General features: G+C 38.0%; 1 protein-coding gene across 1 annotated transcript in view; it reads left to right on the forward strand.

Moving 5' to 3' along the window:
- The window catches only part of LOC122814301 (zinc finger protein 665-like), a 640,008-nt gene that overhangs the window by 473,268 nt on the left and 142,100 nt on the right, over positions 1 to 24,640 (forward strand). The window contains exons 8-9 of the mRNA XM_044086888.1: positions 5,064 to 5,159; positions 5,879 to 6,109. Of these exons, the coding sequence (XP_043942823.1) occupies positions 5,064 to 5,159; positions 5,879 to 6,109 (327 nt within the window). The remainder of the gene's footprint in view (positions 1 to 5,063; positions 5,160 to 5,878; positions 6,110 to 24,640) is intronic.

Genomic DNA, 24,640 nt, shown 5'->3' on the forward strand with positions numbered 1-24,640 from the left:
GTATTCTGAGGTAGTTCTGATGTACTGGGCATGCATATGCCTACGCAGTACATCAGAGCTGTGGGCAAAAGCAACGGAGAAAGCAAGATCTCCGTTGCTTTTTACTGTTTCGCTATGTTAAATGGGTTTAACATAGCGAGACAGCTTTAAAATAAGCAACGGAGAATCTCCGTTGCTTATTTTAAAGCTGTCTCGCTATGTTAAACCCATTTAACATAGCGAGACAGGTTTAAAAAAAAGCAATTTAGAAAGCAAGATCTCCGTTGCTTTTTACACACTGTCTCGCTATGTTAAAGGAGTTTAACATAGCGAGACAGCTTTAAAAAAAGCAACGGAGATCTCCGTTGCTTTTTTTAAACCTGTTTCGCTATGTTAAACTCCTTTAACATAGCGAGACAGTGTTTTAAAAAAGACTTATACTAATGGAAAAAGTCCGGGTGACCGGACCTTTTTCCATTAGTATATGTCGATTTGCAACGTGCACACTGACCAATCAGCGTGCACGTTTTGGAATATTAATGGGAGGTCATGGTATAATATCTAGTATACCTGATATACTATTTAAAATAGACAAACTGGATATAAAACTAGAATTTTTCAAAGAAAAGACCAGAAAGAAGATTGAACATTTTGAAGCTATTATGAAACAACAAGGGGCACAAATCAGCAGTACAGAAGATACTTTGATCATGAAAGCAGAATAACTCAAGGTGAGTCTCAGACTGAATTTCTTTTAAAAATAACTGGCTCATAAAAAACTTGATTTAGAAAATAGCCTGTGGCGAAATAACATTATATTTATGGTATAACTGAAAAGTATGAGTGAGACAATATAATAAACATCTTAACTACCTGGCTACATAAAACATTAAATCAGCCTGATACTTTATCTTTTGGAATTGAAAGAGCACTTAGACCCATGAGATCACCATCTAAGAGGGAAAACTCACCGCCATGCTCAGTTATAGTTAAGTTCATGTCTAGCTTAGAAAAAGATCAAATATTAAAAGCAGCATGGTCCAGACCACCTATTAAAAGAGGTGAACATGTAGTCAGATTTGACAATGACTATTCCAGTAGAGTAATGAGTAAAAGAAAATCCTGTTTACCACTGACCAAGGAACTTAAAAAGAGCAATGTAAAAGCCACTTTGGCGTTTCATGCAGAGATCAAATTATTATTTTCTGAAGAAGCCAAAATATATAACACGCTGAAGGAAGCATCCACTTTTGTTAACAGCAACAAAATCTGTAATACTGAAGAAATGGAGTTGAACAGTACATCTCTGAAGAGACAGAGTGAGCTGAATTCTTGAAACACTGCTTCTAAAACTAAAAAGCCTAAAAACAAATTACTCTTATTCACTGATTGCTGGACTGTTATTTTCTGAAACAATAGATTTGCCTTTTAAGTAAAAGGTTTGTACTGGACTTTAAGCCTCAAAATATATGTAAGTGTGTATTTATATCTTACACTAAAGCATTTTTTCATGATGAGGAATATAAAGGGTTAGTTTTACTGTTTTACTATATTTACAGTGAAAGACTTAATGTATTTCATTTAATTCAACCTATAAGTGTGTTTTTAAATGTTAAACAAATACTTTCATTAACAAAATGTCATTGTGTTATAAGCAATAGGTTTGGTAACTTTAAAGCTATATAAGGTAAGAATTTTATTTTATTTATTCAACATCACTTAGTATGTGCATTGCTGAGTTAACTAAATGTCATATCTAAGTAATGTGCTAATTGGAAGTGTTGCAATGTTGTTGATTTTGGTTCCTTGTTCTTGTGTAATGCATTCCTTTCACATGCCATTTGTGAAACAACTGAGAGAAAACTTGAGAACAAAAGAATGTTCCATCTGTTCAGAATGCTACAGTTTTCCCGCCTTGAGCTGTGCTGAAGAAAATCTTGGTCAAAGTTCACCACTGATGTATGTGAAAGAAGAAAAATACCTTTTTTTTTCTTTCCTCAAGTATACGTGTGATAAATCTACTCAAAATAACACCTCTTTTCTTTTCTTAGAAGTGAAGAATTGGTAAGACAAAAGTTATAATAATGTTGTAACATATAATACATGCATACATAGATACAAATATTTCAAGCACAAGCATTAATGCCCTTCTAGCCTGCCAATATACCAAAACACTTGTTCCCATAATGGGTCCAGGCTGTTCTTAAAAATATTTAAACTAGTACTTGCTTTAATGTAATTTGGTAGTCTGTTCCTTGCATCAGCTACTCTGTCAGAGAACCAATTACTGCACTTCTCATTCCTATAGAATCTTCTACATAGGTTATCTGACGATTCTCTAGTACTTTTTGATAACCCCAAACATTCCCATAGGTAGTTGCCTGTAAATGCCATATATACTTGAATAAGATCTCCTTTAGATATCTGTAAGAGATGCTGCTCAAGTTCAGATATTTTAGTGTTTCATAATAACTTAAATTTTCAAATCCATGGTTGCCCTTGGTATATTTCCGAAGTACTCTTTCCAGTTTACTCATGCTTGTTTTCTTGTAGGGTTCCCATACTCTTAAATCATACTCAAGATTGGGTCTAATGTAACTAACTAACAAACAATGATTTCATCATTTTTGATTTCCTAGACTTTATAAATCTTTTTATAGAACCTATAGTTCTATAACTATCATTAACCAATTGGTTGATATGATTAGAAAACCTCATAGCTGAACCTACCCGTATACCCAGGTCCTTAAATGAGTCTACAGTTTCAATCACTGTGTGCTGTATTAAATATTCACCTTTCAGTTTTTGTCTTCCAAATCTCATATGCTTAGTTTATGATGTGTATATCAGCATATTATTCTCCTGTGCCCAAATGGTCAGTTTAGTCAAGTTATTTCGCAGACATGCCTTATCTGTAACACATGTAATCAGTTTACCCAATTTCAGGTCGTCTGCATATAGACTGTAGAACAACTCAAATGAAAAAGTTAGGTCTGAAAGATACAGTCTAAACAAGTAAGGGCCTAGGACAGAGACCTGTGGGTTGTAACATTTAATTTGCTAACATTTTACATGTTAACTTATGCTGCGGTGTTATTAACTTTAACTATGCATATTAACTGGGCATATTAATTGAAGGAAGTAAAGTTAAATGTTTGTTACGGATTAGAACAGCTGAAAAGAACTAAGAAGAATGAGAAACTTACAGAGGAAATTAGCAGCTGGTGTGTGATGTGAGTTGTCATTTCCAAATGCTGCAGCCAGATTCTGATGTCAGATTACAGAAACAATACTGCAATACTCTCTCTTAACTAGAAAGGACATCTGCTAAGCCAGATCCTGTCTTTCTGCAAAAAATAAACATTAATTACAAGACTGTTAAGAATTTAATTAAGAAAGAAAAAAATATATACAACCTTCAACATGCCATTTTGTTAAACAATCAAAAGATTGCTAACAGCACTACTGGACAAACAAGCAATAATGCCCAACAAAGTGTTTGTTATTGTGTAATTAACACCTGCCCAGGAGTATTCTGAGGCCCGAATCATATTTAAATGTTGCATCCGCTGCTTGATTGATCTCTCTGTCTCTCTTTTTCTCACCCGTGCGCATGCACACACACACACACACACACACACACACAAACATATACACTTTCGATTTTTTCTTTATTACCCATTTGTTTAAATTTTACACTCACTAAACAGCAAAAGTGCTGCTTAGTGAGTGTAGTATAATGGCAGCCATTTGCTTAAGCTGCTGTGAAGAGTCAGACTCATTTTTCAGCTGGCATTACCTATACATTAGATCCTGCTAGTGAACTTTCATTCTCCAATCACAGTGGCAATGTACAGGTATAATTTTTGCTTGCAAGTGTTTGCATAGGGTGTTCTACACTCCTGATAGACTATCAAACATAACCAAAAAGACTAATAATAAATGGTAGAGATGTAATCAAGATTCTACAAATAAATGGTACCACATTCTATTTTGAATGTACATCTTAAAAGACTATTGAGTGAGTACTTTCTCAAAGTCTTATGCTCTGATGGCATACATTTGAATAAGCTTATGGTATTATACAATTTTTCTACAAGTCTTAGTTTAAAGAAAGAAAGATTATTATAGCAATAACAGATGATGTTGGTGTGGTATATTGAAGATTTACCCACAGCTGGTGTGGTTTAATCACAAGGGCGAAACCCGAGTGGTTAAATAAAGCCAACCTTTTACAAATCTTCAACATACCACACCACAGAGTTGGTTATTGCTATTATACAATGACATTATTTAAGAAAAAAATACTTACTTTTCTTAAATATTGTCTTTGTTTATTGCCTCCATGGTGCCTCCCAAGTTTTTCCGTTATCCTGGGGCTTTCTGATGTACTGCACAGGCATATGGGACTTGTGTTCCCATGCTTATACAGTACATCAGTGCTGTGGAAAGGAAGCAATGGAGAAAGGAAGATCTCTGCTGCTTGCTTTCTTTTTTTTTTTTTTTTTTTTTTTTTTTAATAAATGAAAAAAGAAACCAGGAGACTTTTGATGTTTGGGAGAGCCGGGACAGAGAAAAGAAAAGGATAATCAGGTACAATACTTTAGTTTTGCAGAACGCACCTGATTATCCTCTTATATTTCTCTGTGCCATCTCCCCCGTTCATTTGAGGTCTTTGGTTTTGTAAATTTATTCAAAAAAGAAAGAAAAGTAAAAATATTATGAGATGTACTAATGGAAAAAAGTCCAGGCGACCTAACCTTTTTCCATTTGTATATTCCCGGATTTACAATGGGCACACTGGTTGGGCTGACCAATCAGTGTGCTCCTTTTTGAAGATTACTGGCCAGTGACTGTATAATATCTAATTTGGAGCAGCCTAGCAATTGCAAAGAAAATCATTATAAAAAATGCGTATGAAGTTTTAATTTGTAACACTATCCTGTATTGTCCTTGTGTATTTATTTTAGTGGTGGCACAGTTAACAGAATCACAGTGTAGTTTATGTGTTGTACTCCTTTGATAAGTAAAATTAATTTACCATTTTTATATCCCTCTTTGTTGTTGCCTTTTTATCTTCTCAGGATAAAGTAAAACTTGCTTTAGCAGCTCTAGAATCCAGAGCAGTTGCCCTTAAAAACTTACAAAATAAGCAGGAGAAGGAACTCCTAGATATACAGGTAATTGGCTTTCATTTTTTTGTATTTTTTTCTAACTACTTTGAATGTGAAGAATTGAAAAAAATGACAGTAGAGTATGTTCTGCCTTGCAGTTCTTTTTCATGTTACTTTTTAACTAAATGTATTGCAGGTGTACTGTAACTCTTTCTATTGAGTAGTTTGTGAAAAGCATCTTGCCTTTACCAAAGTAACTTTTGGGTAGAGATGAATGAAGTTGAAACTGTTTGTGTATGTTAACAAATCAGACTATTACATCACTGATAAGTGGTATCCCTTAAGGTTTATTTGATTATGATGTTCTTTTCATTTGCTCCATTTTCTGGATTTGTAAATCTGGTTTTACAAAATGTGTCTGATTAAAATGGGCATTTTTGTATTTATTTAATAACATTTTGTAAGTCATTTAAGCACATCATGAATGGCCAATTTTTATTTATTTATTTAGTTATCATTTGTTGACCGGGAAAGTCCGACTAGGTTCCACAGAGCCTGTTTTCAGCGGAGGCCCGGGGAGAAATGCAAACTATTTGCAATGGGTTGCAGATGAGCCTACACGTTTAATACATTTTTAACAAGTTGGGCCCCTCAGTTGCTAATCCAGCTATGTATATAAGTAACACTCGTCTTTATTCTTAAATACAAGAAATTGCATAGACACAGTTTGTACTTTCAGTTTACAGTTAGTTAAGACATCTCTTACTAAAGACATTGTTTCCTAGGAAGATGCTCATAGTGTGGAGCAGTATATTACAGAGGAGTTTGCAAAACTGCACCAGTTCCTACAAGAGAAGGAACAGAATCTTATCCAACAACTCAAGAGTGAAGAAGCAAAGAGTCTGAACAAGTTCAAAGAAGATCTGGAATTAATTAAAGGTGACATGTCTGCCACCAAGGAGATGGCATCTGTTACTGACACACAGCTGGAAGAAGATCCTGTAGATTTTCTGTCTGTAAGTGTTCATTAATGTTTCCTTTTCTATGGTTTGAGGAGTGATAAGGGTGCAGGTGACACGAAGAAAAACTAAACTTATAAAGTTGTATCTGTCAGTATGCTAGGCTTGGTAGAAACGTCAAATGTACAGTGAATTTGTATACAAGTGTCAGATTATGGCCCTTAGGTATTTATAGAGTTATTTATTTATTTCTTTATTTTAATTATTGAGGCCCTAGGCAGCTTGTAAATTCATCTGTTTCTCCTATGGACGAGGACCCTTTGACTCATTTTTTCCCATTAGTGTGAGAGTCAAACAGCAGGAGTGGTGCCATCATACATGGTGGATCAGTGTATTAAGTACTAACTCACTGCACATGTCGAGTGGGCTTCTCCTGAGAAGGACATGCAGTGGATTTGACAGTGAACTATCACTCTGTTATGCAGGTGATGTTATCTTGGAGACAATGACACCTTCTTTAATGGACGCATACTCCAAGTATCTTTGGTCTGCACTGAGAATATCATTACCTCTGCTGTGCCCCTAGCCATGTCCCCTCTTACCATCCCCACTGACAGTATCATTACGTCCTCACACCATCCCTACTGAGAATATCATTACATCTGCTGTGCCCGTAGCCATGTCCCTCTCACACCATCCCTACTGACACATCCTCACACCATCCCTACTGACAGTATAATTACCTCTACTGTGCTCCTAGACATGCACCCCTCACACCATCCCTACTGACAATATCATTACCTCTACTGTGCCCCTAGCCATGTCCCCTCACACCATCCCTACTGAGAATATCATTACCTCTACTGTGCCCCTAGACATGTCCCCTCTTACCATCCCCACTGACAGTATCATTACGTCCTCACACCATCCCTACTGAGAATATCATTACATCTGCTGTGCCCCTAGCCATGTCCCCTCACATCATCCCTACTGAAAATATCATTACCTCTACTGTGCCCCAGCCATGTCCCCTCACACCATCCCTACTGAGAATATCATTACCTCTACTGTGCCCCTAGACATGCACCCCTCACGCCATCCCTACTGACAATATCATTACCTCTACTGTGCCCCTAGACATGCACCCCTCACACCATCCCTACTGACAATATCATTACCTCTACTGTGCCCCTAGCCATGTCCCCTCACACCATCCCTACTGAGAATATCATTACCTCTACTGTGCCCCTAGACATGCACCCCTCACACCATCCCTACTGACAATATCATTACCTCTACTGTGCCCCTAGCCATGTCCCCTCACACCATCCCTACTGAGAATATCATTACCTCTACTGTGCCCCTAGACATGCACCCCTCACGCCATCCCTACTGACAATATCATTACCTCTACTGTGCCCCAGCCATGTCCCCTCACACCATCCCTACTGACAATATCATTACCTCTACTGTGCCCCAGCCATGTCCCCCTCACACCATCCCTACTGACAATATCATTACCTCTACGGTGCCCCAGCCATGTCCCCTCACACCATCCCTACTGACAATATCATTACCTCTACTGTGCCCCAGCCATGTCCCCTCACACCATCCCTACTGACAATATCATTACCTCTACTATGCCCCAAGACATGCACCCCTCACACCATCCCTACTGACAATATCATTACCTCTACTGTGCCCCTAGACATGCACCCCTCACACCATCCCTACTGACAATATCATTACCTCTACTATGCCCCAAGACATGCACCCTTCACACCATCCCTACTGACAATATCATTACCTCTACTATGCCCCAAGACATGCACCCCTCACACCATCCCTACTGACAATATCATTACCTCTACTGTGCCCCTAGACATGCAACCCTCACGCCATCCCTACTGACAATATCATTACCTCTACTGTGCCCCAGCCATGTCCCCTCACACCATCCCTACTGACAATATCATTACCTCTACTGTGCCCCAGCCATGTCCCTCACACCATCCCTACTGACAATATCATTACCTCTACTGTGCCCCAGCCATGTCCCCTCACACCATCCCTACTGACAATATCATTACCTCTACTGTGCCCCAGCCATGTCCCCTCACACCATCCCTACTGACAATATCATTACCTCTACTGTGCCCCAGCCATGTCCCTCACACCATCCCTACTGACAATATCATTACCTCTACTGTGCCCCAGCCATGTCCCCTCACACCATCCCTACTGACAATACCATTACCTCTACTGTGCCCCAGCCATGTCCCCTCACACCATCCCTACTGAGACTATCATTACCTCTACTGTGCCCCTAGACATGCACCCCTCACACCATCCCTACTGACAATATCATTACCTCTACTGTGCCCCAGCCATGTCCCCTTACGCCATCCCTACTGACAATATCATTACCTCTACTGTGCCCCAGCCATGTCCCCTCACATCATCCCTACTGACAATATCATTACCTCTACTGTGCCCCAGCCATGTCCCCTCACACCATCCCTACTGACAATATCATTACCTCTACTGTGCCCCAGCCATGTCCCCTCACACCATCCCTACTGACAATATCATTACCTCTACTGTGCCCCAGCCATGTCCCCTCACACCATCTCTACTGACAATATCATTACCTCTACTGTGCCCCAGCCATGTCCCCTCACACCATCCCTACTGACAATATCATTACCTCTACTGTGCCCCTAGCCATATCCCCTCACACCATCCCTACTGACAATATCATTACCTCTACTGTGCCCCTAGACATGCACCCCTCACGCCATCCCTACTGACAATATCATTACCTCTACTGTGCCCCTAGACATGCACCCCTCACGCCATCCCTACTGACAATATCATTACCTCTACTGTGCCCCAGCCATGTCCCCTCACACCATCCCTACTGACAATATCATTACCTCTACTGTGCCCCAGCCATGTCCCCTCACACCATCCCTACTGACAATATCATTACCTCTACTGTGCCCCAGCCATGTCCCCTCACACCATCCCTACTGACAATATCATTACCTCTACTGTGCCCCTAGACATGCACCCCTCACGCCATCCCTACTGACAATATCATTACCTCTACTGTGCCCCAGCCATGTCCCCTCACACCATCCCTACTGACAATATCATTACCTCTACTATGCCCCAAGACATGCACCCCTCACACCATCCCTACTGACAATATCATTACCTCTACTGTGCCCCTAGACATGCACCCCTCACACCATCCCTACTGACAATATCATTACCTCTACTGTGCCCCAGCCATGTCCCCTCACACCATCCCTACTGACAATATCATTACCTCTACTGTGCCCCAGCCATGTCCCCTCACACCATCCCTACTGACAATATCATTACCTCTACTGTACCCCAGCCGTGTCCCCTCACACCATCCCTACTGACAATATCACTACCTCTACTGTGCCCCAGCCATGTCCCCTCACACCATCCCTACTGACAATATCATTACCTCTACTGTGCCCCAGCCATGTCCCCTCACACCATCCCTACTGACAATATCATTACCTCTACTGTGCCCCTAGACATGCACCCCTCACGCCATCCCTACTGACAATATCATTACCTCTACTGTGCCCCAGCCATGTCCCCTCACACCATCCCTACTGACAATATCATTACCTCTACTGTGCCCCAGCCATGTCCCCTCACACCATCCCTACTGACAATATCATTACCTCTACTGTGCCCCTAGACATGCACCCCTCACGCCATCCCTACTGACAATATCATTACCTCTACTGTGCCCCTAGCCATGTCCCCTCACACCATCCCTACTGAGACTATCATTACCTCTACTGTGCCCCAGCCATGTCCCCTCACACCATCCCCACTGAGAATATCATTACCTCTACTGTGCCCCTAGCCATGTCCCCTCACACCATCCCCACTGAGAATATCATTACCTCTACTGTGCCCCAGCCATGTCCCCTCACACCATCCCTACTGACAATATCATTACCTCTACTGTGCCCCTAGCCATGTCCCCTCACGCCATCCCTACTGACAATATCATTACCTCTACTGTGCCCCTAGCCATGTCCCCTCACACCATCCCTACTGACAATATCATTACCTCTACTGTGCCCCAAGACATGCACCCCTCACACCATCCCTACTGACAATATCATTACCTCTACTGTGCCCCTAGCCATGTCCCCTCACACCATCCCTACTGAGACTATCATTACCTCTACTGTGCCCCAGCCATGTCCCCTCACACCATTCCTACTGACAATATCATTATTTCTACTGTGCCCCTAGACATGCACCCCTCACACCACCCCCCTGAAGAGAGCTGAGCAGACTAAGCCTTGTCACTCCCATTATCCCATTGCCAGTTCCAGCAGGTGCCTAAGCCACAAATTGAGCTTAGGTCACATGGTTTGTAGTTAGGGCTGTATTCTTCTGTACCAGTAGATCCAGCTGAGTTACAGTTTTTCCCCCCAGGGATGTAACCACATTTTTTTCTTTTTTTTTCACACATTCAGAAGTAACCTCTTTCTGCCTCAGGGCCATGAGTTTATACTGTGCAGTACTCGCTTCCCTGTCTAACTGTTCAACTAAACCTGTACTTCTGCACTGATGAGATATAAACATTGGGTACTGAAGGGGGATGAAAGGTGTGGAGTGGTGTATAGGGACTTTAAAAGTAAACAAATAAAGAAATTCCACATTGTTACTCAAAATAAAAAGCCTATACAGGGAGTGCTGTTGTACTGGAAAGCACTTCTTCAAACTGTGCGTTTAGACTGTTAATCCAGACTAATCTATTTAATGACTCAGTTGTCTTATTTTCAAGATTAGCTTCAGATAAATGTATTAAAATCACAGTGTACACCTGCATCTACATTATGTTGGCTTGGTGGCATAGAAGATAAAGCTGTCAGCAATTTGTTGGTGCCTCTTCCTTGAGTAGCAGCCCAGGCACTGGTGTTGTTGGTTTGGGGGATGGCTGGGTTGGTTAGCACTGGCTTATCCTTCCTGGGGAAGGGATGTATCTCAGCTCATTGCATAACTAACACCCAGCAGCTTTTAAGCATATCCTGTTAAGATCTCATCTCCCACTGTGGAGTGACAAGGTACAGTGCCTGCCAGCAAAAAATAGCAGCACCAGGAGGTAAATCAGATTTAAAAACTGTCAGATACTTGCTGAACCACATTTATAAACAAAACATAGGCAGAGTGAAGTGTATTAACAATTTTTAAAGCAGTTAATTCTTTAAAAGGATGCTTTTTTCGTGCTTTCTATCCGTTTGACAGTTTACATTCTTACACTTTCTTCTATAAGTGGTAGTGCACTTAAAGCTCCATGCACTACAAATAATTATGATTGGGTCTTACTAATCATAACCATACCTTTCAACCTCTTAGCATAAGAAATCTGGACAAAACCTAACATAACGGGGAGATAAAAGCCCAAAAATAGGGACATATTTTATATATTGCTCTTATAAACTTAGACAGTTGCTAGATTAACAGGATTTGTGTTAGGTTGCATTTTTCTGAAGGATATGAAGTCAAACTCAAATGCATATCATTATTCATTGGCTTTAATCTTTAGATCATCCCATTGATTTGTCAAAAAAAAAAATTTTTATAAGAAACTGATCAAAAATGTGAGGCAAAAATCTGGACATTCTGTGAAAATATGTACAGTTGAGAGGTATCATAACCCTTATTGTGTGTTCTCAATATGGATGCCAAGATTCATATCTTGAGTTTCTCTAGGTAAATTTCTTGGCATCTGTGTCTCTAACACGTAATAAGATGGTTATGATAGAGACCCAATTCTCAAACACATAATACGTTGGTTATCATAGGAGACCCAGTCATAAGTCTTTATGTAATGATGTTGATAATAAGAGAATACAAAACACTAATGTATCATTGACACATCAAATTGATCTTAACTTGCCAGTGTGGTATCTCATACAAATAACGGTTGTAGCAGGGAAACATATGGCATTCCACTGCTTACTGAATTTTCTTTTCAAATTTCTGTTTAACCACCACCCCTGCTTCTTTTCAATCAGTCAGTCATTGACCACTCCACTCCATTAGTGTGGGCTCTGTTGTCATACCCTTAAATCTTCCAAGTAAAACATGATGTCAGAGGCTTTGCTGAAGTCCAGCCACACCACATCCACGGTATCCTCTTATCCACCTCAGTGACATCTCACTCAAGGAACTGAATTAATCTGAACTAAAGAAAGGTTATTTACCTTCATCCAGAGAGTTATCATTTGGGAAATCCAAATCCGTAAGCCTGTCATGGAGAATATTTTCCCATGAAGTCCTTCTTTGGAATAAAAATGATATATACAGGTTCATATTTGCCTGGCTGCCTCCTAAACCACATTTGTGCATCAAACCATTGTTAAAAACTCCTAGTTTTATGGCTTTACACTTTCTGCAAAAGAAGCAGTAAAATTATGAGGCAGTTATTTTAGATGTTGCACCTTATTTCATTGAAGATGCTTGAATTTCTTTTTATGTCTTTCTTGGTCAATCCTATACATGTCTGCTATCTCCATCTAAACCTGCTGTCCCTTTCTGTGCTAACATTAACCATTGTCAATCCCTTCTAAGCAATCTTTTCTTTTTTTGGAGTTTCTTCTTGTTCTGGTTATGGCTGAATGACTGTCTTTCATATTGCAGTCTCCTATTTACTCACCTCTTACATAGACCACAGAAAACTAGTCCCTGTCCCTACCTTAAATCTTTGCAAACCTTGTATTAGGTATCAGCACTCTATATTTGTACATACCTTGTATTTAGTGTCACCACTGTACTTCTTTGCAAACCTTCTGTTAGGTATTGCCATTGTACATCTGTGAGAACATTAATTTAGTACCATTAGTCTGTGTCTTTGCATGCCTTGTATTAAGTATCATCACTCTACATCTGTGCAAACCTTAATTTAGGTGTCACCACTCTTTGTCTCTGCAAACCTTGTGTTAGGTATCTTCCTCATGTCAAAGGTTGGATAATTCTTACCATTGTTAGAAGTAAATCTAGACTCGATGATGATTGCACTTGTGCAGTTGGCATGGCTTGGATAACTGTTGTTTCATATATTAATGACTTGACTGGTGAGATAAATAATGTTAGGCATAGAACAAATAGAACGCATTTAGGAAATGATGCATCTATTGTCTTCAAAGATCATTCAACTCCTATGAAACAAGACAGTGCCCCTAACAACTTTGGAATTCTGGATGCAAGTATTCAGCAATTTGAGGATCCAGTTTGTTTAGAAGGAAACAAAAAAGAAAGAAAGGAAGAAGTTCACAACAAATAACAAGGAAGAAAAAGAAACTGATTAATGTCTGTAAAGGAAAGAGAATACACAGTAAAAAGGATTCTGCTTTGTTATGTAATACACTGGTGACAGGGAATGAAGATATCTGCCTATCAGAAAACCCTCAGTCTACAGAAAAAGGCATCACCTTTCCAATGGAAAAGGTAGAAAAAAGAGGCAAGGGGCAGGTAAAAAGGAAGAAATCAAAACTGAATGTGGAAGGATTGAAGAACATTACTGTAAGAAAAAAGAAGAGAAAGACAGATGTTGACTACATGGCTCAAGCTGTGGATTTACAATGCCAGCTGGATGAGAATTTAATACGCAATGAAAACAGTGGAATTAATAAGACCAATAGTGATGAAGATCTATCCTTCGTAACAATTGATAGAGCAGAAATTACTGTATTAGAAACTGAAGATTCTTCAGAGCTAGTGAGCAAAGATATTCTTGTAATCGTAGAATCAATTATTAGAGAAACTGATACTTACATTTGCAGAGAAGATAATGAACATTTAATAGTGTTATACTTGCCAGGAGCCAAAATAAAAGATGTCTGACAAGCCTTGGAACATCTTAATCTAAAGAAGTACGGATCAGTTTTTATTAATGTCGGTACAAATGATGTCATCTGTAAGGATTCTCTTGGCTGTTAATAAGGAACTGACAGCCCTCTTAGTATAGCTTGTACTGGTGTTATGAAGTATTTTTCACAAATCACCTACAGAAAGGATAGTCAAGTTACTGTGAATGAAAATATTTTTGGGGTAAATATCTACATGGAAAAAATGTCTTGTTTTAAAAAATGGAAATATGTAGAGAATCCAAGCGTAGTTTTGGGCACACATGTATCCAGACAGGATGGTGTGCATTTGCCAAGATCGGGGAAGAGAATTTTTGCAGCAGATATTTTGCAATATTTGACAAACATTAGGCAGGATTTTTGCCAGGTTGAAAATGTAACATTTCACCGATAGCAACATATCTGATGGTTGTTAATGCTAGGAGCATTAATAATAAAGTTTTTTTATTGTAAATTAGCTATGTTCCCACAAGATTGATGTTGTTATTCTTTTGGATTGTTAGTTGTGATATTTTGCAGTCACCCTAATGATAACAGACATCAGTTGGGTACAAGAACCCTGTGTTTCCAAATGTTAGCCAGACATTCCACTTATGTTGTGTTGATGAGGTCATAAGAAGGCCGAAACATGCACATCCACAGCTAGTGGGGTTTGGCTTTATTGACCTGAAATTGTCCATAACAGACTTAAAAAGAAAAAGTCATGGACATTCAGAATTGCCATATAGCTGAAACACCTGATGTCCTTATGGAGTCATTTACATATATCCCATGTCTCCTCCAATGCAAAAGGTTTCAGGGTATCACACAGTGAAAAGTCTATCTTATTCTTATATCAGTTTGACATATAACTATTTCAGTCATCCAAGTACAACATCTTTTTATCTTATTTTATTATAGTATTTCAAGTCTCTTTTAAAATGAAGATAATTATTATGTTGACTATTTAAGTTTTTATTGGATAATTAATCAATTTGTGTGTGTATATATATATATATATATATATATATATATATATATATATATATATATATATACATTGAGGATTTTGCTACATTTGTTTTCACTTTCTGATGAAGTTTATGACGAAAACGTTTTATTGCATTTTGTCAGCGTTTATGTGACTGTGCTGGTTTGGACAACAATTAAAGAGTGTTGGATCTTATTGAGGCTATCCTTCTTGGCGTGTGGTGAATTCTCGTTTATTGGGTTTTTTGCACCACTTCCCATCTTGTGTTTCTTAGTTTCGTTTGGGTTACCTTGTTGGATATGGCCTCGGGTTCCACTCAGAAGAGTATGGAGATGGGTGAGCTTCGGAAGCTCATCGGACAACTAACACAGCTCATTGGCTTACTCACGCCAGTGAGCCAATCTATGGTTACGCTTCTTTCTTCGGTTCCTGGATTCTGTAACCAGGAAGCTGCCAAAGGAAACCAGATGCGTGATAACAGGGCAGTTAGCATTAACGAACATGACGGAGAGGATTTATTTGGCAACAACACGTCTATGAACAGTTTAGACGGTTTTCCACACATCACCTTAATTAACGAAGTAGACGGAAATTTACCTAAGGAGCAGAGGGTTACCAACAAACGACTGTTTCCAGGGACTGACTCGACTAAAGAAACTACCCCCACAGGTACTGGCAGACATTTGTCTGATATTCTAAAAACTAAGTTTGAATTTGGAAGGAAACTTCCCAATTCAGTTGTCTACAGTAGCTACAATGGCATGTGTGGCGATTTAGACTATTATTTACACAAGTATAAAATGTTGGACATTGACAACTCCTATTTGAAATACTGTTTGGATTTAAACATTGTCCCGAAGGGCTTGAGAGTATGTAAGTATCCCAACAATGTTGTTGAGGGTACTGAGTTTCATCAAGATTTACATAAAGCATTTGACCAATGTGGGTTTAATATTATGAAAGCCATCATTAAAAACAATGCAGGTGAAATGGAAAAACTGTATGATAAGATAGATGGTGTTAACAAAGCTATTATCGGTGACCTTTTACACAGAGTTGAAGAAAATAAGAATAAATATCAAGAGATATTAAAGAATATAGAAATCAAATGTATTGAGGTACAGAATAGAAAGGTAGCGAAAATCGATAGGGACACCAAGGAATACAAAAATAAAACACACTACCCCAAGCCCAAGAGTTGGGCTAATGAACGTAGGCCACATTGGGTGAGAGAACAAAATGAGGGTGACATGCGAGATGAAGTGTTTTATCATGAACAAGAAACAAGGGAAACTGAATTCCCTCCACTCAGGAGATCAGAGAGAATTATGGAAATGGAACCAGTAAATTACAATTCAAAAAACTACAATGGGGTGGGTTGGGGACCCCAGGGAAGGAACAAAAAGAGATGGAATTGAGAGATTCTATCATACAGGAAGGTAACAAATGGACTTATAAAGACTACAATGTTTTTAATTATTCTGATACTACTATAGATAAAAATCTTTTTGATTTGTTTTCCAAAGGTTTTGGATTCATACCAAAATTAAGGAAAAATCTTTTTAGACTATTTATAGATTTAAAAATGTTTTTAAGAAAAAAGAACCTAGAAATAATTTTTAAAGGAAAGACAAACAACTTAAACCACAATAGCCTAGTAAGGCCTAGCACATTCAACCCGCCTTTACACCCCCAACTAAGGAACTTTGAGTTACTAGTAGAAAAAGAGTTAAGGGCTGAGTTGAAACAAGACTTTGTATATCCTAATTTAAGTAAACAGGAAAATCAAATTCTCAGAGACTTAAGTAACAATGAAAACTTAAGGGTCATGAAGCCGGACAAAGGAGGGGGTGTTGTGTTGATGGAACATATATTGTATGAAGGAAAAATGATGGATATTTTGAATGACACAAACAAATATTCTAGAATATCCAAAAATGAAGTCAACATAGCCTATAAGAATATTCAAGTGGCTTTAAATGATTTACTCCTTGAAGGTCTAATTGACATTAAAACTTACAAATATTTACATGTGGAGAAACCCAAAGTCCCTTCCATCTTTGGGATCCCTAAGGTGCACAAGGACATCAACGATCTACCACTTAGAGCTATTGTATCAGCTGAAGGATCAGTCACAGCACCTTTAGCTAAGTATGTGGACGTCAAGGTTAAGCGACTGGTTTTGAACAACAAGAATATATTGAAAGATTCTTGGGATTTTCTGAGGAAATTACAACCAGAGTTACTTGATGATGGTACCTCCTTTGGAACCCTGGATGTGGTAGATTTACTTACCAGTATTCCTCACGATGTGGGACTGGAGTGGTTTGAAGAGATGTTGAGTGGCTACAAGGAAATCACTCAGGATGAGTTTCGAACTACCCTGGTCTTGATGGAACTGGTATTGAGAAATAATTTCATATTTTTCCAGGGCGAATATTTTAAACAGGAAAAGGGAGTTGCCATGGGTGCACACTGCGCCCCTACATATGCCAATATAGTCATGGCCTACTGGGAAAATAGATATCTGTTAAATTCCCCTTACTTAGGGCTTTGGTCCTTGTATGGGAGATTTTTGGATGATCTTTGCTTCCTATGGACAGGAAACCAAACTCAATTTGAAGAATTTGTGGAATTTTTGAAGGGGACAACAGACTTCCTTGACTTCACCCACAAATTTGACAACAAGGAGCTTATTTACTTGGACGTTAACATACAGAAAGGTAATGGTCACTTTGTATCCAGAATTCACAGGAAGGAAACCTTTTCAAATTCCTATTTACATTTTTCCAGTTCTCATCCACTACACCAGAAGAAAGGTGTTTTAAAGGGACAACTGGTTAGATTGTGCAGAATGACTTCGGATGATGAAACCTTTGTTAGTGAAGTCCATACACTGAAAAAGTTTTTTTTGAATAGAGGTTACCCCAGTGATTTAATTGACGCAATATCAAAAGAAGTAACCGAGGAAAGGATAGGAAGATTTTCACCAATCCTTGGGAAAACAACGATTGATACGAGTACAAACATCAATCCAAATATGGACACAAGGAATTTTAATTCAGGTTTTGTGACCACTTACGATGGTCAATCTGGAACAGTTAGGAGGGTCATGAACAGAGAATGGACTAAATTCTCAAATATTTCAGACTTGAAACATACTTTTGACGAGCCCTTAGTTCATATTTACCGTAAAGGTAAAACGATAAAAAATTTTTCTAGAAAGTGGTTTCAACAAGTCCCATTGGGGGAAGTCTACTAAGGAAAAGAAAGGTTTGTACAAGTGTGGAAGATGCAAATATTGCACCTACCTTATTACTGGTAATACATATCATATAGAGGCCAGAAATAGGAATATTTTCTTAAACACATATGTAAACTGCAGCACTAAAGGAATAGTTTATTTAGCTATATGCAAGGTATGTTTGTCTTTTTATGTTGGTAATAGTGAGAGACAACTAAAGCAAAGAATATACAAACACCTATATGAGATCAAAAACAAAAATGAAAAAAACGCACTATATAAACATAGTATGACTTGTAAAACTACTGTTTTTTTATTTTTTGTTTTAGAGGTGGTTCCACCAGACCCTAGGGGTGGTATGTGGGAGACGTTGTTTGAATATAGAGAGTTGTACTGGCAACTTACACTGGAAGCTAATAAATTACCAGGTCTCAATGACATGATCTCTTTAACGCCAGTACTGAAATTGAGATCTGCAAACCAACTATCTCTCACTATGATCTACCACTTCTACATTTTTAATTCATTTGAAACATTTTTAACTAATTATTTATTATAATTTGATGTTTTTATGACCAATTTTCTTATACCTATAAGGTTATAGTTTCATGGAATTTTTATGTCATTACCTTCCTGTCAACAATACAATTGTTTTATACTGACATTATTTAATGTAAGTAACTAGTCAGAGTAGAATTTTGTACCTTGGATTTAGTCAGGGCTATGGCACTGGTTTTACATTTCTTATTTTAGCCACAAGATGGTGCTAAAGCACAACATTTGCCCTTGAATTTTAATTCATTCACATATTTTAGACATTTTAGATGTTTGTAAAGTGTATATGGAAGTTTTGCCTTTTATTATGTATCCCATTATGACTTTAATATTCTTATATCAGTTTGACATATAACTATTTCAGTCATCCAAGTACAACATCTTTTTATCTTATTTTATTATAGTATTTCAAGTCTCTTTTAAAATGAAGATAATTATGTTGACTATTTAAGTTTTTATTGGATAATTAATCAATTTGTGTGTGTATATATATATACATTGAGGATTTTGCTACATTTGTTTGCACTTTCTGATGAAGTTTACGACGAAAACGTTTTATTGCATTTTGTCAGCGTTTATGTGACTGTGCTGGTTTGGACAACAATTAAAGAGTGTTGGATCTTATTGAGGCTATCCTTCTTGGCGTGTGATGAATTCTCGTTTGTTGAAAAGTCTATCTTGGCTAGATTTTTCTTTTAGTTTTTTTTTTACTGATTAGTTGTTCTTTGTGACCTTGGTACTGATTGTTTTGGATTGTTTGTGAAACATGGTTAAAGAACAATGACTGGAAACCAGTTCTGTCAGGGTATAAATGTTTTTACTGTAACAGACATTATAACAAAAATCAGGTGGAGATGTTATGATGGGGATTAAAGATAGTTATGAGAACTGTGATTATTACATGTTGAGTGATAACACCATTACTGTAGACTGTGTCACTCTGACAATAAAGACAACCCTGGAACGTATAACGATTGTTGGAGTGTATAGACCACCAAAGTCAAGTACAGATGCCCAAGAGGAATTCATACATTTCTTGCGTGAAACTCAGGAGGGAAGAATAATATTAGCTGGGGACTTAAATTCACCAGAAACAGACTAGAATAATATTGATTCAACAACGTTAGTAAAGAAATTATTCACAGAGTATATTCAGGAACAACAAATGCTTCAGACTGTAAAAAAACCTATCAGGGGACAGAATATACTAGATATTGTTTGTGTTCCCAAAGAAATCACTTCATTGATGTGCAATGATCATGGGGTAATAAAGGTTAATTTGTTGTTAGATAATTCTGCCAAGCTGAAATCTAAACCATTGCACAGAAGGTTAACTACAGATTATAGGGAAGCAAAACATTCACTGTGTGTAATTAACTGCAGTGAGGTGTTCAGTGGAAAAACTGCATATGGAATGTGGAAAGTTTAGAAAGAGAAATTGTTTGAGTACAAAAAATCAAAAAAAAAAAAGTGTAACATCAGGATCTAGGCATGTAACACCAGGAGGATATATTTCTATAAGAACAAGATACCTGATTAAGGTGAGAGACAAAAAAATATAAGAAGTGGAAGAGAGATCGAACTGCAACTTTCTCCAGCATATTTATTTCAGTGTTCAAACAGATTAAGCATAGTGTGAGACAAGATCAAGAAAAATATTAGGAAAATGTATGTAAATATACTGAGCATAATAGGAAACCTTTAGGTACATAAGATGAGGAAGGAGTAAAGACACACAGATTGATAAACTGTGTGTAGATTCTAAACTTTATTCTCAAACACAATTATAGATATATTTGCAATATTTGCAAAACAGTTTGGCTCCACAAAAGGGGTAAGTTGTCCTAGTGACATATAGGTAACCCCAGATACTGGAATCAAATTAGATTATAATGAAAAAGAACTGCGCAAACTGGACCTAAACAAAGCACAGGGAGGAGACGGAATTAGTAACAATGACCTGAGAACACTTCAGCGAGAACGTACAGTACCATTATACCTGTTATTCAATAGGTCATATAAATATGGGGAGATTCCTCAAGATTGGAGACATGCACTTATTAAACCTGTCTTTAAGGGAAAGGGGTATAGGACAAACCCAGGGTCATATAGACCCTTAGGTCTACTTTCATGTTGTGGAAAAATAATGGAGAAGATAATATTGGATACATTATTGGCAGAAATTGATAGGTTGGGGACTTGAAACCATATATCAGCATGTGTATGTTGAAAATAGATCTATTACCACCTGTAACATGATGTTCTGTAACAATATAATAACAGCTGTGAATGAAAAAGTGTGCTGTGATGTAATTTATAAAGATTTAACTTCAGCATTTGACAGGGTCATACACACAACACTGATCAATAAATTAATACAGCTAGGTATTGCTGTACTCTTGATAAGATGGATAGCTGCATGGCTTACAAATAGGACATGACAAGTATACAGCAACTGGACAGGTGAAATCCTTGGTTACAGTCAGGGTGTCTCACAGACCTCTGTCCTAGGCCCTTACTTGTTTAGATTGTAGCTTTCAGAGCTACCTTTTTCATTTGAGGTCTTCAACAGTCTATATGCAGACGACCTGAAATTGGGCAAACTGATTACATGTGTTACAGATAAGGCATGTCTGCAAAATAACTTGACTAAGTTGATCATTTGGGCCCAGGAGAATAATATGCTGATAAATACATCAAAAAACAGACATATGTGATTTGGGAGACATACATTGAAAGGTGGATATTTAATACAGCACAGTGATTGAAACTGTAGGCTCATTTAAGGACCTGGGTATATGGACAGATTCAGCTATGAGTTTTTCAAATCAAATCTTACTTTGCCCCCTGGCTCTCTAAAGAAACTAAATCACTCATGCAAAACCATGACAATACTTGGAAAGCCTGGACTAAGACTAAACAACCTTCTTCTCAAATACAAAGAACCTCGGAATCTTGTAAAAAGATATGTCTGTAAGGTTAAAAAATCATATTATAACTCTCCCCAGAATAACTGTAAAACAAATCCATAGAAATTCTGGTCCACTTTAAAGAAAATCCTCAATCCCGGGTCCCCCTCCAACCCCTCTCCTTATCCAAACAATAGCCCTCTAGAAACTGCTACCCTTCTCAATAGACACTTCATTGAAACTTTCCAGAAACGTACCCCCTCAAACCACAACTCAAACACCACCTTTATCCCTCCCAAGCCTCTAAACAGTAATCTCTTCTCCTTAAAACCAGTCCCAACCTCATATATAAAATCACTCCTTCTGAAGCTAAAACCTTGCTCTCCCTCCTCTGGCAACCTACCACCCACTTTCTTCAAATTAGCTGCTGAATCCATAGCTTATCCAGTATCTATCTTAATTAATAGATCTATCCAGGAAGCTACAGTACCATATATTTGGAAATCCTTCTTCACTACCCCCTTGCATAAAGGGGGAAACTCAACAGACCCATCAAACTTTCGTCCAGTTGCCATCATCTTTCCTCTGTCCAAACTCATGGAAAAATGTGTACACTCTCAACTCCTAAACTATTTCCTCCAACATAACCTCCTCACACCCTCCCAACATGGCTTCCGCCCTAGCTACAGCACCTCTACAGCCCTCCTGTAATTTACACACACAATAGCCAAAGCTCGAGACAAAAACATCCTAGTATCCAGCCTCTTCCTTGACCACTCAAAAGCCTTTGACACTGTCTCTCACCCTTTACTTCTGACTAAACTTTCTAACCTCAGTCTAGCTCCCTCCACCCTAACCTTCTTCTCTAGTTATTTGTCTGATAGACAGCAGTCTGTTTGTTGGCTCTCCTCTTGCTCACCCTACCTCCCAGTAACTACTGGGGTGCCTCAGGGCTCCATCTTAGGACCCCTCCTTTTCAACATCTTTACAAATGAACTATATACATCCTGCAAACAGTCTGTACTAGAACAATATGCTGACCATGCAATGCTCATCTGCTCTTCCAACAATATCTCTGACATTCACACGCTCACTCAGGACACCTTTCTTTCTGTAAAAAAATGGCTAGCTGAAAATCTACTTATCCTAAACGCTAAGAAAACCAAACTTCAGTTATTCTTCCCCCGGACTCTCTCTCACCTAAAGTCTAACTTTCTTATCTCATCCTCCAACAACACCAAAATACAAACTAACTCCCACACAAAACTTCTAGGAGCCATCATTGACAACGAACTTAAATTTAACCTACATATCCTTCAAAGTATAAAGAAATCTCAACAAAAGCTAGATATGCACTACTGACACCATAGATTCCTGACCTATGGTGCCAGACTGTCCCTATCACAGGCTCTTCTTCTCCCCTCCCTTCTCTATGCCACCCCAATACTAACTAATATTCAAACAACTACCCTGGCCAAACTCCAACAAACTTACCATAAAATAGCAAGGTTCATCACAAACTCCCCACACAACTCACACCATTGCCAATCACTCAACTCACTGCAATGGCTAGAACTCCCACAACAACTTCTTCTATCTCAGTTACAAATTATCCACTCCATACTGTATAAACCATCAACCTGCTCTGTCCTGTCCTCCTTGGTTTCCACCTACACACCAACTCACACACTTCATACCTCTAACCAACAACTCCTTGACATCTACCAACCAAAAAAAATTATTGGTAGATTACTTTATAAATCCACCCTATCCCAGACATGGAATAACCTCCCATCCCAATTACGCTCCATTGTACACCCTCTACAATTTAAAAAAGAACTCAAACTTCACTTTATGAGGATGAAACGTTGTACTTGCCATGACACTACCTAGCCCCAATTCTACTCTGTAGTACAGACGCCATTATAATATATTTTTTTTTTCTTTGAAATTCTGAATTTAAGTGAACTTGTAGTGTTTAGCCAGTTTAATTGATTGTTTTTTAAATCGTACACTATACCATTATGTATGTTTTTAATTGTACACTAAATTGTTATGTATAGTTAATCTGTATGTAATTGAAGCTTTTCTCCTCGGGTCTCCACTGAAAATGGGCTCCTGGCCCAGTTGGATCAACCCGGTTAACAAATGTCAATAAATAAATAAAATCAATAAATAAATGTTAACCAATTAGTTAATGATAGTTATAGAACTATAGGTTGTATAAAAAGATTTGTAAAACGTAGGAAATCAAAAATGATGAAATCATTGTTTGTTAGTTACATTAGACCTAAACTTGAGTATGGAATAAAAATATGGAAATCCTATAAGAAAACAAGCATGAGTAAATTGGAAAGAGTACAGCAGAAATATTGAGTTCTTCAAAACCAAAGTCACTAAACACACAACTGCTGCCCAATACCAATAAAGGTTGTCCTCCTCTGTATAGATCAAAAAGCTTCCACAACGATGAATGGTGAACCTTTTATTTGCAATAAGACATACCAAATAAATACATAAATACTCCTTAGATTAAGCGCGCTTTCATCTCATATCCTGAGACTTCATCAGAATCATCTGTGAAAACTCACCAACTGCATTTAAATAACATTACATTCATTTTCATTGGTTGTCATTAATTCTCAGCACTATTACATCACTGTTCTACTAAAAACAGCAAAATTGCTGATAATTAATTCAGTCCAAAACTAAAATGAAAATTAAAAAATGATTGTGGTATAAATTACTCAAAGTAATTGCATATAACTTAATATATGTATAATAAATATAATATAAGTAAATACATATTAAATACAAACATTCTTTCACATATATAACCTGGTAGTATTATACTGTTAAAACATCTAGTTATTCTAAAAACATCACCTGTGCCTGACGTATAAAGCCATGTCCAACCCAGAATTAATGGACATGCTGCACCTCAGAAAATCCAAATCCCATCGAGCTACGCGC

The sequence above is a fragment of the Protopterus annectens genome, chromosome 10.part0 (assembly GCF_019279795.1).
Source record: "Protopterus annectens isolate FY-2018-M chromosome 10.part0, PAN1.0, whole genome shotgun sequence".
NCBI lineage: Eukaryota > Metazoa > Chordata > Ceratodontiformes > Protopteridae > Protopterus > Protopterus annectens.